The sequence below is a fragment of the Helicoverpa armigera genome, chromosome 24 (assembly GCF_030705265.1).
Source record: "Helicoverpa armigera isolate CAAS_96S chromosome 24, ASM3070526v1, whole genome shotgun sequence".
Taxonomy (NCBI): domain Eukaryota; kingdom Metazoa; phylum Arthropoda; class Insecta; order Lepidoptera; family Noctuidae; genus Helicoverpa; species Helicoverpa armigera.
In genome coordinates this window covers 9390531-9407808 of record NC_087143.1, presented here as the reverse complement: position 1 = coordinate 9407808, position 17278 = coordinate 9390531, and the positions used below count along the sequence as shown (strand labels likewise).

General features: G+C 35.0%; 1 protein-coding gene across 1 annotated transcript in view; it reads right to left on the bottom strand.

Moving 5' to 3' along the window:
• LOC135118670 (protein madd-4-like) overlaps positions 1–17278 on the bottom strand; it is a 316932-nt gene that overhangs the window by 50418 nt on the left and 249236 nt on the right. The window contains exons 7-8 of the mRNA XM_064041267.1: positions 12368–12550; positions 10735–10851 (exon numbers count right to left, since the gene is read on the bottom strand). Of these exons, the coding sequence (XP_063897337.1) occupies positions 10735–10851; positions 12368–12550 (300 nt within the window). The remainder of the gene's footprint in view (positions 1–10734; positions 10852–12367; positions 12551–17278) is intronic.

Below are 17278 nucleotides of genomic sequence, written 5' to 3'. Positions count from 1 at the left end.
TGCGTATAACAGGACAGCACACTCAAGGGAGAGCGAGAGAGAAGGCGGTTACAAAAACGTCAAGTTGCGAGGGAATTGTTAGCCTGCTCATTACAATTATAATAGTATTCTTATAAAGACTAGATTTAAAGTAAATAATAAAGAAAATAGAAGAAGTAAACTTAATTGAAGTGATACAGTGTGATCTACTAATATACTGGATGTAAAAACCTTAATTGTCGATTTTTCTATTTTAGGTTAGTATGTACATCGTGCGTTTAAACACGTGTTTTTTCATTTGATTGTAATATTTAAGTGATACTAACATTAAACATTTCTATTTTAGATAAATCAAAATTGTGTTTTTTCTCCTGTATCGTCCAACATATTATAAATATACATTCTTTTTAAAATGATTTAGTTATGGACACATAGGAAACTCAATAGCTTGAACGTGGTTACTCAGAAAATCTTAATAAATAATAAAAATATTTATTTCCAAAAAAGAATAAGTACCTACAGTTTACAATAAGTAAAACATTGGCTCCAAACTAGGCAAGCCTGAAATCAAATCTTGAAAAATATATTTGCTATAAAATGCAAAATACCTAGTATTTTACAAAAATAAAACGGAAACCCAAGAATCCAAGATATACCCGCATGCAAAAGAGAAGTCTATAAAACTGGAACGCAGAGCCGATGAAGAGGTTATTTATTCATATTTCTGTACTATCTAGGTGTTTCCTTTGGTTTTACTTACGGTCCGAGAGAACAATTTTCCGCGTCCGGGTAAATAGAAGCCTGCGTGTTTACTCAGGCTCTAGCCAGACTATCTGCCTATAATTAGCTACTACTAATTAGCCTAGGGCAAGACGTTTCTTAAGGCTATGGATAAAACCTAGTCTTATAAATATTGTAAATGCTAAGCTTAGCATGGATATTTTCATTTTGTGGCACATAAAAACAAAATGGATTCACGCACAAACTACTAAACAGATTTTAATGAAACGTCACAGTTATGAAGCTTTGACATCAGATTAACACAAGAGCCATTTTTGTATCTACAAATAACGCAGGCAAACCTACAAGAAACAGCTAGTATAAAAGATAAAACCGATACCTTATTGATAGTCTAACAAGGAAATACCCGAAAAATTCAAAAGAGCAAAAGTCGAGAAACTCGATAACTAATACATTACAATCTGCTAACATTTGCAGGTAGGGTTCCCGAATTGAATTTGGCGATTTGACACCTTATTGCAAAAGGGATAAGGTTAAAAATTGGATGGTGCTAGGTTCGAAATGTGGAAATCTGGTTGTTGATAGAATTTTGTTACACCGTAGAAATCAAGAAAATAAAATTATTGTTGAGAATTTGGACATTTTTGTAGATTTTTGTAGATTTCAAACTGACCTCTTCTACCCAGTTACCCAGGCATACCGATATTCATGCCTTGGTAAGACTGTTTAACAGACTTTCAGGCTTCTGACTTCCTGTCAGGAATACCGACGATATTCAAAAGACGAAAACGAAAAAACGCGGAGAACCGCTTGTTAACATAAAAATATAAACTCTGCTACTGCTATCCAAACTACTCTAAAATTACAAAGAAATGCTCAACCCACTTAAGTCTGGCCAAATATTAGCAATTTTGATATTAATATATCCAAACAGTTATTTTGCAAGTTAAATAGAGTACCTTGAAGCCTTGTAACATTAAAATAAACGGTAAAATTAATTACAATTATAACGAACAGGACCCCAGTGGTTGCCAAGAATTTTCACATTTTGTTAAAGTTAAAGGTACTCTTCAGATACAGATGAAAGTCGCGAGCCGCGCGCTCCCAGCGGTAGTAGCGGCATAGTATGGAGTCTGTCATCAGCCGCGCGCGTCTATTAAACTATATTAAACCATCTTATACGGTTCTATGTGTTCAGCATTTATACTAATACAATTATAAAGCTGAGGAGTTTATTTGCTTGTTTAGATTTGAACGTGCAAATCTCAGGTGCTACTCGACCCAATTGAAAAATAAGTGTTAGATAGCCCATTTATTGAGGTCAGCTATAGCCTAATTTTATCCGGGTGTACGAACTAATTTCCAGGGGATTCGGCTGAAACATCTGGCTAAAGCTTGTTGACGCAAGTTTTGACCGCGGACGGCTTGCGACAGACGTCTGTATCCGAAGTATACCTTAATGATCCTGAAATAAATACTTTTTAGTATCTTTGTTAAATGAAGACCCAAGTTTATCAATTTCCGTAACGAACGATTGCAAATATTTTGAGAATTGGAAATATTTTAGGTTTCCATTTTGTATGAAATGAGTTTCAAAGTACTGTGTTATTTTTAGGTACGCCTACACAAAACGGGAATAGAAGTCAAATATTATAAAATTTACTAGTCTTCGCTCGCGATTTCACCTGTGACTTGTGAAAACAATTTTTGCAAATAGCAATATAAAGCAATCTATGGCGTTCTTTGATAAATGGGCTACGGACGAGAAATTTTTGAGATGAACGCATTCAAACAAACGAACAGTCAATTCAGCCTTATTAATACAGATAAACCACCATAGTTTTAAGTTTATTTTGAGTTACACATGTTATGTAAATATAATTTGTCTAATGTAAATATATCTATGTAGATAAGCCACTTTCTAAATACATAAACCTTCCTAAACATTCTTCTCTCTGTTGACAAATATCTTCTATTCTATTTTGTTTTTTTCGTCAACAAACAGACAGACAAAAAATACGCTAACTTTGTTTCATAATACATAGTGATAACGAAGGTAACACCAAACAAAATATATTATGCGGGACCCTATGAATAATTAATTGGGTACCTTCACACAATGTTCTAGCTTTCACGACCTTATTTAGTGGACCTCCAGGACCTTAATGGATACAGGTCATTGTAATAAAGTTAATAGGAAAACGTGTGTGTATTTTTTACCCTGAATCAATGTTTTTTTCTTTCAGTTTCTTGTAATGCATTTCTTCTAGATTTAAGAAGCACATTTATATTTAATTGCGTAAGTAGCTGATTACGTTGGGTTATTGCTAAAATAAAGGTGTAAAATAAAGAAACACAGGGTAATACTTTTCCTTAGTGTTAGACATTTTTCTGTTTTGTCCTGTTTCATCAAAAAACTACTTCATGCTCCTGAAAGGTTTCCAATGCAATCTGATAAACTCCGATAAACAATTGTAAGAACTTTCGGAGTAAAACAAACATCAAAAATTACTTTGGGTATATTATTACGGCGATCGATAATATCACTGATTAAACATCGTGTGAATTTTCCACAACAGTCGAAGGAATCACCTAAAAGACAAGATTATTACCAAAATAACTTCAAAAAAATACGAATAAAATATCACCACCAAAAGAAAAAATAAGCTACACTTCGGTGTCACGTACTTAAAAGGTAAACCCGGCCCTCGGGCCCGCGTCATACTTAAATCAACAGGATTGCGAACGATATTCAAATCTGTCTCGACCTCTACAAACAAACTTATGTTTTTGTTCTATTGCATTATTAGATAGTGACCCTTTTATTTTTAGGGTTCCGTACCCAAAGGGTAAAACGGGATCCTTTTGTTTTCGTTCCTCTGTCCGTCCGTCCGTCCGTCTGTCTGTCACCAGGCTGTATCTCATGAACCGTGATAGTTAGAGAGTTGAAATTTTCACAGATGATGTATTTCTGTTGCCGCTATAACAATATATACTGAGAACTAGAATAAAATAAATATTTTGTGGGGCTCCCATACAATAAACGTGATATTTTTGCTCGATTTCGAATATACATATGTATGTATATAGAATATTAGTTTGGATGGTACGGAACACTTCGTGCGCGAGTCCGATTCGCACTTGGCCGGTTTTTTATTTTGACTTCAGTTAAGGAGGCTAATGCGAAAAAAGGTTTTGAAGGTTCTTGGTTTAGATATGGTGTTATTGGTGTGAAATCTTTTTTGAAGATTGTTTTTGATGGTTGAAGGCTAATATAGGTAGGTAGTTTGGTTGCTATGTCGATTTGATTGATTTTATGTTGTTTTACAGTTGTGTAGGTGTTTGTGTAGATGAAACAATGATCTGTAGAGTACGTAGATAAATTGTTTTTCTTTATTTCTTTCTTCTTCTTTTATCTTCTTGTAGAAGTACAACCTGAATTCAGAATTTGATTATCCTGATAAGTTTAATCAAGTAAATGATATATCCTTCAACTCTCTGTCTATTTGTCGCGCTTTTCTGTCATAACTACTAAATAAATCTAACTGAAATTCAGTACACTGATAGTCTACAGCCTGAAAAGGGACTTGGGCTACGTTTTACCTGATTGCGGGAAGGGGTTTCCGGGACGTGGGTAAAACCGTTGGGAACAGTAAGTTTAAGTATATTTTAAAATCACAAATATTTTAACTAATTTCTTAAATTATATTTAACTTTAAATCTAAGTTTAAATTTTATTCACATACAAACGGAATTTTAAGTCTCATCTGAACGTGAATTTAGAAATTGTATTAAAAAGTTTCCCTGATAAAGGTCCCCCGGGCATTTGTTATGTAGAATCGAGTTAAATCTACAATCCTAGGAGTTTTAATCTAGTTTTATGTTTAGATTCTAGTTAAATATGGAAAATACCGTCATTAAATGAGATTTAAGAACAGTGACGACATGATAGCATATTTTTACTTTATTTGGAATCTTTTCCACAATATTCTTAAAGAAAGGGTAAGCTAAACTAACAGCAGCTTTTAATTTAATACTACTTAGCGTATTTTTCCCGCATATACCCTCGGATTTTTTACGCGAGACATATTCCGTGCCGAAAAAAAAACCACCGCGCTTAAAAACTAATAAATTAAACTTAAGTTAAAGTTACACGTATCAGAGTTTGTACCGATAGAGTTGTCAACTGATTTTATTGCTCGTAAGTACGCAATATCGCCGTTACGAACCCAGCGTTAGGCGCGGAAAAAACAGCTGACTGTCAAATTACGTTCGATAAAAAGACGACCAAAAACAACTGAATATTTCGCCTCATCAAGCAATGCCACGCTCTGAAGCTAGTTAACCAACTTCACAAACAAACAACGTGTATACAGACAAACTCATAACTCTTTAAATTAGGGTGTTCTCACACGTATATGTTTAAAAGTCTCACAAATAGCATTATAACGTGTGGCGAATCCAATTTGTTATTTTAACACGGTATTTTAGCATTGTTTTCACACAAAAACAGCCTATTTATTCTCGTGTCCGCTGGCAAAGCATAACTAACTGAATTACTGCACTGTGCTGTTATAAGGGGCTGTGGTGCAATCTGAAAGAAATAGCGGTTTTAATCATCATTTATTACCATAGTTTCTTACATTATTTCCTCACAAACAAGGTAGCTGCTCTCGCAGGTAAAATCTATACTAATATTATAAAGCTGAAGAGTTTGTTTGTTTGTTTGAACGCACTAATCTCAGTAACTACTGGTCCGATTTGAAAATTTCATTCAGTGTTAGATCACCATTTATCGAGGAAGGCTATAGACTACTTTTTACCGGTACGGAAAGTAGTTCCTGCGGGATGCGGGTGAAACCGCTGGTCCTATTTAAAACTTAAAAGTATATTTTTTGAACACGTAAATCTCAGGTACTACTAGCCTGATTCAATCATTGTTTCATTGTTACACAGCCTACGTATCGAAGAAGGCTGTAGGTTACTTTTATCCGGTAGCGCAAAGTAGTTCCCACGGGACACTGGCTGAAGCTTTTTTCTTCCCTTCTATCAACCTTCTTTTTATTAGTCGTTTTGTAAATAATGGTTATGTATTATTCTTTCACTCTCTATACGTCATTCTGCCATAAATAAATAAAGGTATTTTCCTTCTTTCTAATATGAAAGATAGGGAGAACATTTCAATTTTCCAAAATCGCTCCCGCTTATACCTCACCCCAGCCCCTTACCGAGTCATTAAATATTCAGTACAGGGTAGGTCGCTAGACACGCTCGTCGTTGATAACGACTTATACTTTCAACTGAGATGCATTGCGTTCTGCTATCGCTACTTATGAGGTCAACGAACTCGGCATACACAAGTAAAACATACTTGTGTTTAGATATTTGTGGGGGCCAGTGGGGGTGTGATGTTATATTTATTGAAAATCATTATTGTCATCGTGATAATTTTTTCTCATACAATGGGGTCGCCTTCCAATCTAACTGAATGCAGCTGAGTACCAGTATTAAAAAAAATATATACATTGTTGTCTAATATTTATTATAAAGCAGAAGTTTGATTGATTGGATTAGCGTATATCTCAATCTAAAGAAAGTATTGGACTAATTTGTAAAATTCTTTTATTGATAGAAGTCCCATTTATTCAGGAAGATTAACCTACAGGTAATTTAACCGGATACGTGGAGCAGGGATGGAAGCTAGTAAATAAGATAAAACTGCTCATAGCTTTCAACTTATCATGCTTATTCAATCCTACATCAGTGTGAACAGCTTAAGTTCTAAGGAACCTAACAAATTGGGTGACCGGTATCCTATGAACAGATCTTGGTCCGATCTCGCCGCACGTTCCTCAGAAATATGAGTCCACATCATCATAGCATTTGTTTTGTCTCCTTGTTACCCATATGTTACACGTTTGTATGTGTGGGTGAAGTGTATCTCACACTAGTATACGTTGAGTATCTTTAGGATCTGCAGAGGCATTCTTAGTAAGTAGGTACTTATGATGAAATTATGTGTTTTCAGAAACAGAATTAACTTTTCCTAGTAAGTTGATAGATTGAGAATTATGTTATAGGTAGGTGTGTTGTATCACCCTTTCGAGAAGCATTCCCTTTCTTCTTCTGAAAATGAAGCAGTTTTTTTTCTGGTTTAAGTGCTATCTTACTGAAAAAGAGTTCACATAAGACAGGCTTCTAATGATGACCACTGTTGTTTTTCGAACCACAGTATAACGCACGTATGTCAGTGTGAGACCCACCCCACTCACACACACACAGCACAACGTTGTCAAGCTCTGAATGCGAGGCGAAGTGTTAAAAGAAGCGTGTTTGTTGTTTATTGCTACTTTACTGTAAACACCTGTTAAGGTGAGGTTTTGTGACGACAGATTTCGACGTGAAATATATTTTTTATGTTATTTTTCACAGTTGACCGTGGACCATCATTTTCGTCATTAGCTTTTCCATTTTCTCATGCAGAGAGCAATTGAGTGTCAATCAACCTGGGTTGGTCAAGCTGGATGAACGATTTCAGGTCTAACCTGGAAACCGACCTGTACCTTGTTCTTTGGAGGCTAATGTTCTAACCTCTAGGACACCACAACGTAGTTGTATGTGCAATGTGGACCCTGATAAAAGTATACAATTACCAGAAAACGTATCCTTGTACAATCAATGTCATATCAAACAAAAGTGTCAATTTCGTATCAAAATATACATCCTAATTCTATCTTGAAGTTTCAATTTTTCATCCATAGAAAATCTCGGCACCCATTTAGAAATAAAACCGAACGAAATCATTCCATTCCCGTCTTAAAACACCAGTTTGATTACGCTAATAATTACGGTAACATAAACGATTGGCGGTTACATAAAGTAAACAGCAGACGTGATGAAACCAGAGCGTTCATTACAAAATGTTGAGAAACCGAACATTTTCGTAGGAAGCCACGTTTCTCCCGAGCTACGTGGAAACCACACGTTAAGTACTTACCAGCGAGGAGTATTCATGGGATGAGATGACGCGTCTGTGCCACAGAGTGACAATTTGTAGAGGATCCAATCTATTATAATTTTATAGAGAGGTAATATTGTTTGTGACTTTGTGACGTATATTGAGCCAATATTGAAAATTAGGTACTTCAAAATGTTGTGATATAGGCGATATTTTTTACGAAGACAGTTATCTATCCCGCTTTGTCCACTTTGAGATTTTTTTAGTCTTCAAGCAGTTTATTCGCGGCAATCTTCTTGTTTTTCCTCTTATTTTAGTTCTTTTAAAAATCAAAAACTCAATGCAAAAGGTATACAACTAAATAATAAATATATAATAGACAAAATCGAAATAAATATACAAAACAGTATAATATTACATTATAAAGGCAATAATATAATGTTTTCATTTTCATTTAAAACATAGATATTTATCAATACCTACCTAACCTCCACTCCGACAGACAAAAAAAGAAATAGACATATTTTATAACTTCAAAGAATTGTGACTACTGAATTTGTTACTCTATGTCTATGAAACGTGTAATTTTGTTGAAATATTAATATATGCGCGGTCTGGTTGCGGCAAGCGCGTTACTCGACTTATATCAATCGTGGAATATTATTGCCTCAACTATTTCTTGATATTAGTCTTTAGTAATGTTAAATGGAAGAACGTAGCTTTATGTTAAAGCCCAATTAATAGTAGTTGTGGGTACTCTTTGTTTTGCAAGATGCAGACCCATTATTTCATCATCATCCTCCTGCCCTTATCCCAATGTTATTTGGGGTCGGCGCAGCATGTTTTCTCCTTCCATACTCTTCTATCTGCCGTCATCTCACAAGTAACATTCTTTCTTACCATATATACACACAATCCATCCATCATTTCTTTGGTTATCCTCTTCCACTACATCCGTCCACATTCATGCTCATCACCTACCCTACATAATGACTTTAATTCTTTCGCGTCATATGTCCATATACTGTGGCAGTCGGTTTCCACAATATGAATAAAAACCACAAAAACAGCTGTTTTATTCACATTCAATTATAACCAACCAAATCAAATTGGCCAATTTATTGATACTCATTGTTTTGGCTGTTAAATGACAACCAAAAATTTAGGGTTCCCTGAAAATATTTCTATTGTGAAATACCAATAAGTACTATTTATTAGTGACTCATTGATTTGCAAGTAATTCATTAAACAATACAATAATAAATTTGTTTACTGCATGTTATGATTGAGTTAAAACTGTACGTATAAATAAAATAATAACGAGAATTATATCAGCCCATTATGACACTGACCTATTGATAATCCAAAAATTCAAAAATTATGATAATCATAATAATTGGAAAGAATATAAAAGCTGGGATATTTAATTAGTAGGGCTCTACTAATTTCATTCAATTTAAACTATCCTTGCTTGAAAACTTACTAGCATAGGAATAAACCTTCAAAAGTCTACACGACGCCAGAAGTAGTTAAAATAGCCTTATATGTATGCAATACGCAGGTGAGATACTTACCAAAAGACCTCTACCATATGCCGTAGTATTTACCCTCCAAAATTGTATATTCAAACCATACTATACCAAATCAGACTGTAGCAATCCCGTTATTTAGATCCAGCCAAATTTCCCTTATATTTGGGAAATTTCACGTGAATTCGAGCAAATATCCGAAAATAGTCGTCAAATCGTATAGAAAGTACAGTCGGGCACGTAAATTAGTAATAACTAGTGGCTGGTCGCGACTGTACCCAAATTTACCCGTTCATTACACATTAACGTGTGGCTAGGGTTGCTACTTTATGCAGTGGAATAAATTAATTTTGTTAATTTTTGAAATGCTGTGGGTTGTTGGTAAATAATATGTAATTGATAAATAAAGTTATAGATCTCATTATAACCATAAATGTGGCATATTATTTTGAAAACTCCTTGGTTTATGACATATTTTATATGTCAACTAGCTTCTGTCCACGGCTTTGCCCGCGTGGTGTGCTGATAAAAAGTAGCCTTTGTGTTAATCCGGAGTATCACCTATCTACCTACTAAATTTCAACCAAATCGGTAAGCCTTTTTTGCGTGAAAGAATAACAAACATACATCCGTACATTCTCATAAACTTTCAATTTTATACTATAAGTAGAAAGCAGGATATTTGTAGGATTATGTCTAAATCCTAACGTATACATAGTATAAGTTATAAAAAAAAATAATTACGGTTTTTAAAGAGTTTTACTTTACAGTTACCATTTCCAGACCAGATTAACCATTTTCCCAGCAAAAATCTTAACCATCACATAAACCAACATTTCTTATTAATAAAGGCTAATTTTTCTACCAACCAAAATAACTACAAAATTACCACAGCCCTATAAACCGGACTGTCTGTTAGCATGTCGGTGGACCCCCACTCTACGGTTTCAAAATAGCTGTTGACAGCCTTTCAGCGTTGGACCCAACACCGTCCCTGGTCCCTACCTGTCTTCATTTATATTTAGTTAGAGAATTTCAAGTTTTCAACATAATGTAGGTTCGGCTTTGTTTTGAGCTAATTGTGTTACCTATGTGTTTGATAGTTTCAGGTATGGAATTTTTTGGGTGTTTACAAAGTATTGTAATCTCTGGTATACCAATTTGTAGTTGAATAATGAGATCCGTTTTTAGAATTTCTGTTTCAGTAAATATAATTTTGATAAAGAAAATTACCCATTTATATTTCTTACGCAAGTAAATAAAGTAAATAAAATAATATAGGTCTTTACACACCTAATTTTGCAGCCTGTTTAAGATGCAACAGATTTTTTGTAACTACCTCACTTTTAAAACTCAGATAGCGTGTGATTTTGCCGATTATGTATCACAATTAAACAATAAAAAAACTTAGGCTTAGTTTTGGCACAATAATCACCGATCTCCTTCAAGTCCTGTAGGGTTCCATAAGTTACACATATAGTACACCATAATATAAAAGATCATTCTAGAATCTTCCAGGGTACTAACCTGACATCTGCCGTCGATGCACATATCTAGACTGCCGGGGCGACACCTGGTGCCGTCAGATACCCTGGCTGCGAGCACCGCCACCACCACGCGATCCTCGTCATCCAGGGCTACCGTCTGGAAATACGTGGTTTACTTTAATACAGGAAATATTGTTAGACTAGGTTCCACCCTCGGCTTATATCGCGTTTCCAAGAGAATTCTTCAAAAGTCCGGGATAAAAACTATCCTATGTTCTTTCTCAAGGTCAACTCTAGCTCTGTACCAAATTTTATTAAAATCAGTTCAGTAGTTTAGACGTGAAAGCGTAACAGACAGACAGACAGACAGAGTTACTTTCGCATTTAATATTAGTAGGGATGCGGAACTTGATCATTCAGAGCAGGGATGGTCAACTTGATTTAAATCCTACCCTCTAACCTCCACTCCTGAACTGTTATCTTACCGGAATCGCCTGGATGCTTAAACCTGATTTACAAAGAAACTCGTTACTAAGTAATGGTTTTGACATTGACATACTAGCTAGGTACTATTGTTTGTTCAAGTTTAAAGAGATTCCCCTTATTCTTTACTGAGTATTTTAAACTGTTGGTTCTGTTCCTGATCTCTTCCCAGTCGTCTTCTGTTAGAGCCTTATCGAATTTTGATGCTTTTTTTTTTCAAATTGTTATGTCAAGTACTACATAGGTTACTTCTCCGTTATTAAATCAGTATCTACTTAAACATAATCATCATCATCATCATCATCTCAGGCATAGGACGTCCACTGCTGAACATAGGCCTCCCCTTTAGATGTCCACAGATACCTGTTGGAGGCGACCTGCATCCAGCGTCCTCCGGCGACCTTTATAAGGTCGTCTGTCCACCTTGTTGGTGGACGTCCTACGCTGCGCTTGCTAGTCCGTACAAAATATAGTAGGTACTCCATAGAAATCATTGGACAAAACTTTGGAGTTTTCAAACAGAGGTCAACTCTACCCTGCATACTAAGGTTGGCCTTAAATCTAGTTACGATTTTGTCTGACAGACGACTAACTTTATTTTTAAACTTTCCTTTAATACCAGTCTGGAATTTAAAGTTGTCGTGTCTTCATGAGTATTAAAGTTTCAACGCTCACTGGGAAGATAGGATTTCATCAATTTTAGTTGCTGCATGAATTTCAGATACCAAAATGGTTTTATTTTAGTCTAATTTGAATAACACACTTGGTTCTGATTTTCCTTTTATTATGCTCACAAATATTTAGACAGATTAATCCACTAATTTACAAGTGATCTTTGCTAATAAAAAGCTAAGTCCCACACGTGTGGGAAATCAGGTAAATATTTTCGCCACACATATTCTAAGCTGTAACGAAAGTTCTACGACAGAAGTCAATTACAAATGCACCTTCCTTATGCCGAATTTAGAGAAAAACAGCTATACATGCCTATAAGCATATGCTAACATACTTAGGTACTAGGTTCTATGTATGATGAAAAAACCGTCGTATAAACACTTTCGCCGCCATTTTTCGCGACATTCAATCATATGATAAAATGGAATCAATTAATACGATGCCTTTCTCAACATGACATTATTTTGACACCCGAAAATGGTCTTCATCTAAACTCCTATAAAATTTCCACCTACCGGTTCAGGACTCTGGCCCGAGTGCTGCGGAGTCCCCCGACACGTGAGAGCGCAGGGCTCCGCGTCATCACGGTGCGCTCGCCAGTGGAACAACTCCCCCCCGTAGGGGGTGTCGTCGTGGGCGCCGCACTGCTGTTCCCGCCAGATGTCCTCTTCTAGTAGGGATATGTTGCCGCGACAGGGCTGTGGGAAATGGACTTTATGTTAGTTGAGTTAAGGTGTAAAATGACTTGTCATGTGAGACAGTGTGTTGAAATCAGTATCTGGTAGGAATCTGAGACCAATATTTAGACTCTTCTTTAGAGAGTAATTGATCATTTCAAACCTATGATCAGTTTTGTTGAAATGGGAATGGAATTATGCGTATCATTAATAAATAAAATTATTCATTTATCTTCACAATGTGAAAAGTGAAGAGTTTGCTTGAACTTGCTAATCTCAGGCCCGGATTGAAAAAATATTTCAGATTTAGATAGCTTATTTACCGAGAAAAGAAATAGACTGTGTACTCTTTATCCGGGTGCGAATATTTCCCTCAGTACGAGGTTGACATTGCTGACAAAAACTAGTAATAAAAACATCTTTAAAATTTTAATTAATTTTCATATTTTTAACAGACTAAACTGTCACTTATGATCCCCCCACTCTCTCTCTCTCTCTTCATATACATTTCAATGAACATAAAACAAGAACTAGCCACTATAATCTAGGGCATTATACAGAGGTCACACGCCACAAGGTAATTTCACAAGAAACACTAATTCTAGGTCTTGTACTAATTATACACCGGGTAACAAACAGATTGGGTTTCTAACAATACAAACAACGCCTTCGCTAACCTAGTTCTGTTATTTGTAATGTTAGTTTTATAATGATGACAAATATGTCATTTATTTTTTTCAGTTGAGTATTTATGTATCACAAATATTTACATTTGAACTAAAAATATAAGCTTATTTTGCAAGTGTTCATTGAGACTTATTTAATGGTTAAACTAAATACGATTCAGTAGGCCAGATAGGCAGTCGCTCCTTGTAAAACATTGGTACGCATATACATCTGGTTAGATTGGAAGCCGACCCCAACATTGTTGGGACAATGTTTGCCAGATGATGACATTGTAAAACCATTATTACAGCGTTTTTACACCAGAGAATTTTCCGTCTTGAAATAAACAATTGACAACTACTGGTACTAAGACGACGTTTAAAATTGAACGACGACACTGGGTTTTGAGACGCGCGTCAGAAATCTGCTAATGTGAAAGTGCTGCAAGTTTAATAATGATGATGATGAGATCGCTTACACAAATCGGGAAAACACATTTTTGGAAAATATTCAATAATCATTCCCCAATAATAATTTGAGCTGTAGCTCATTATATTACTGTTCAATATTTTTAATGATATCATTAAAATGCTTCAAAGCGTATTAACACGATTTACGCAGCTTTGTATCAATAATTTTGTTAATTCAATAACTTGTTTAACTTTGTATGTTTTCAGATATTTACGGTTTGATAGTCACTAAAAGTGAAATAAAATTATTATTTATTTGTACAGTATATGGTTCTATGAGCAAGAATTTTATGTTCAAATACCGGGTGTAGTTACAAATCCAAAATTAATCCAACAGGTAATATCTATATGTATACATAACCCACTTTACATTAATATCATGTTTATGTTCCCAATATTAATTTTGTCGGTCAGTCATTCAATCACACACAAACAAATCCTCTCCTGGATGTAAACAAAACTATGAAAAAACAACTCTACGTATTACAAATTATCGTATCAAATTCGTTCATATTTAAACCTTTTTCATCCAAAATAATGTAGATAACATCAATATTTTGCATCAAAATCCAAAAAAACACAGCTTTAAAAGCTAACTCCCATTGAAAAGGCTGCCACTCACACCGCACTGTAATTTGCATTCTGTGAAAAGGATATTGTAGTCCGAACCACTCACGAACTTAATCGGGTCTTCTTTGCAAGGGAGGGGATCGCGTATAGAATGATAATGAGTTGCTCGCTTCGGTTTTATTGACTGCCCTCGTATTTTGAATCTGATTGGCTGATTTTTAGACGTTCCTTTTTGAAATCATTTTATGTTTGGAGCTTTTTGATTCGTTCTTGTTTCTTCTTTTTTGTATCTTGTTACGTGAATACAGTTTGTTGTTTTGTAAATATGGTAGGTATAGGTTTTAGTTGTTTTTTAAAGAGTAAAATTGTTAATTGGCATGATTTCAGTTGAGCACTTATTTCAGTGAATAGTAGATACATGAAAAACTAAAAGGTTATGCATACTTTTGCTTGAAATCTTATGTCACATTTCTGGAGCCCGGACCTAAAATGCCTGGGCCTTAGTATTAGCACAGATAACTATAAAAGTAATAATATATATAATTTTCTGAAAAGATAATCAATAATCTTCTCAAAAAATAACAGTTTATAAAAAAAAATGCAAATCAATAAATAGTATTTCTTCTGTAAAACCATGTTAAAACCTACCTTTACTATACTACCACAATTTAGAACTATTTCACATGAGACCCACAAAGTTGTCTGCTCTCGATTTCGGAACAATTTATCCAGTGCATTTATCTTATATCCAATACGGGTGCAACTTTGTAAATTTAAATTTGCAAATGGAGTGTCGTTGGTATTAAAATTTATCTCGTACATAAAAGTTGATTACAGTTTTTACTTGTAGCCTGAACGTAATGGTACGATCGTTATCCGGGATACATGTTCTGTTATTTTATTATATAGGTACATATTTATTTATTTATTGTTAGTTTCGAGATTCATGGTAAATTAAGTGGTGGAGTTGAGCCTGTCTTGTGGCAGTTTTAAAGGATGAGTTAATTTTAAAAAATAAGGAATGATGGTGCTGCGTCATGGTTTCGAGTACACTTATCAACTGTGTTCAATTAAAATTTGTACCATTACTATGGGTATTTTTTTTCTGATGAATTTAGCATTGCCTATGTTAACTTTTTGTTTGTTTTAGTATGAAGGCGACAAACAAACATTCAAATAGATAATTTATTTTTGCTGAGCCGACTTTGTTTCTTTTGCTTAAACGCGCAAATATCAAGAACTATTGGTCATTTTCAAAACTTTTTAATTTTTATATAGTGGAATTAGAACCAATGAAAGCTTATTAAGGCTACTTATTATCCAGGTCCACGAAGTAGATCCCATGTATCTAACATTTATGAAACTGCGAGCAGAACCTACTAATATTAATAAAACTTACTGACGTATCCTCTCCCAGCTACTTCTATCCATTGAAAAAGTCCATCTATTATCCTTGTAACAAGATAAGTATGAAAATGAACAGTAATCATCCTTTGTTCAGTCGGTAATGAACAATAGTGCTAACGAGTTTTTAATGGTCCTAATTTCGTTAAAAAGGATCTAACTTCATTTTATTTTCAGACTGGAATTGCTTGTAATTGGGGTGCTTTTGGATATTGAGGCTTTTTGGGTGCTCTTTTTTGAATATTTTCTGTCTATATTGTAACCTAGTACTTTTATTCCATTAATGGAACCATTGATTCAGTATTTTACCATTTTTAGCAGGTTGGCATTATAACCTGGGGACATAAAAAATTATGCACTATGTGATACATTCAGAAAATATTTTTATTAACATTCCAGCAAATTAGAACAACATAAATAATCCTCAACAATTTCGAAAACTTGTACCGCTTTTTAATACTTCTTCCTTTACAATCTTAAAAACAGCATCAAAGCACTTCACACTCGTCTCATCACAATAAGACTTGGAAAGAAGTTGTGTGTTCTTACACCGAAGTTCGTCTCACAGTCTGTGTAGTACGCAACCGAGGAGAGAATTAAATCTATGCTATTGTGCTATGTAGTTTCTTTTGCAAGGGAGAATTGGGGATGTGTGAGTTTTTATTATTAGGTGCTAAAATTAAGTCATAATATATTGAGGAAATTGTTTGTACCCTAAAGGCTCCGTAACTGCTGAACTGATTTGTTAGGCTAAGTATATTTTATACGGATATGAAAAGAAACACAAGCGCGACGCATGTAAAACAGTTAGCTAACCATGTGTCAAAAGATAAAGTCGATTAATAATTTATCCTATTATTTATCCCGTACAATACATTATGTATGCTTAAGGATGAAATCATTTTAAAAACTTTTTTAAAATTAATAACAAAAACCAATCTTCCATCGATCGTATACAATATCGTCCTTATTACACAACGGTGTAACATGCACCCATCTTCCTATTACTCACGATACAAAACAAAATTAAACTACCTTAGTTTAGTTAGCATCATATTGAAAAGTTATAGCGCACTAACAGTTTTCTATCAAACATTATAGTACCGGCAAACTGACGACTGTTTACGACCGACAGTTGCTTCGATGATAGGTAATTTTCTTTTTTAACCCCCGACGCCAAAACGACGGGGTGTTATAAGTTTGACGTGTCTGTGTGTGTGTGTGTGTGTGTGTGTGTGTGTGTGTGTGTGTATGTGGCATCGTAGCTCCCAAACGGATGATCCGATTGTAATGCGGTTTTTTTTGTTTGAAAGGAATGTCAGTCGGGAGTGTTCTTAGCCATGTTTGGTGGAAATCGGTTCAGGTCTTCAAGGTCATCAGCTCGTATGTTAGGTGTGATAGGAATGTTACACGCTCAGTTTACTTGCAAGCATATGTGGGATCTGAAATTTGAAATACTAATGTCTTCTGGAACCACTGAGCTGGTCTGCTGTTAGGACACGAAGATAGGAGACGTAACCCTGAACTGCCTTTTAGTAAACCCATCGAGTTTGGGCTCGTTGAATTTGTCTTGACGAGTTCTCTTCATGTTTCTGATTGACGAGAACCCGATGCTGGAAATGGGATATGGCGGATGAAA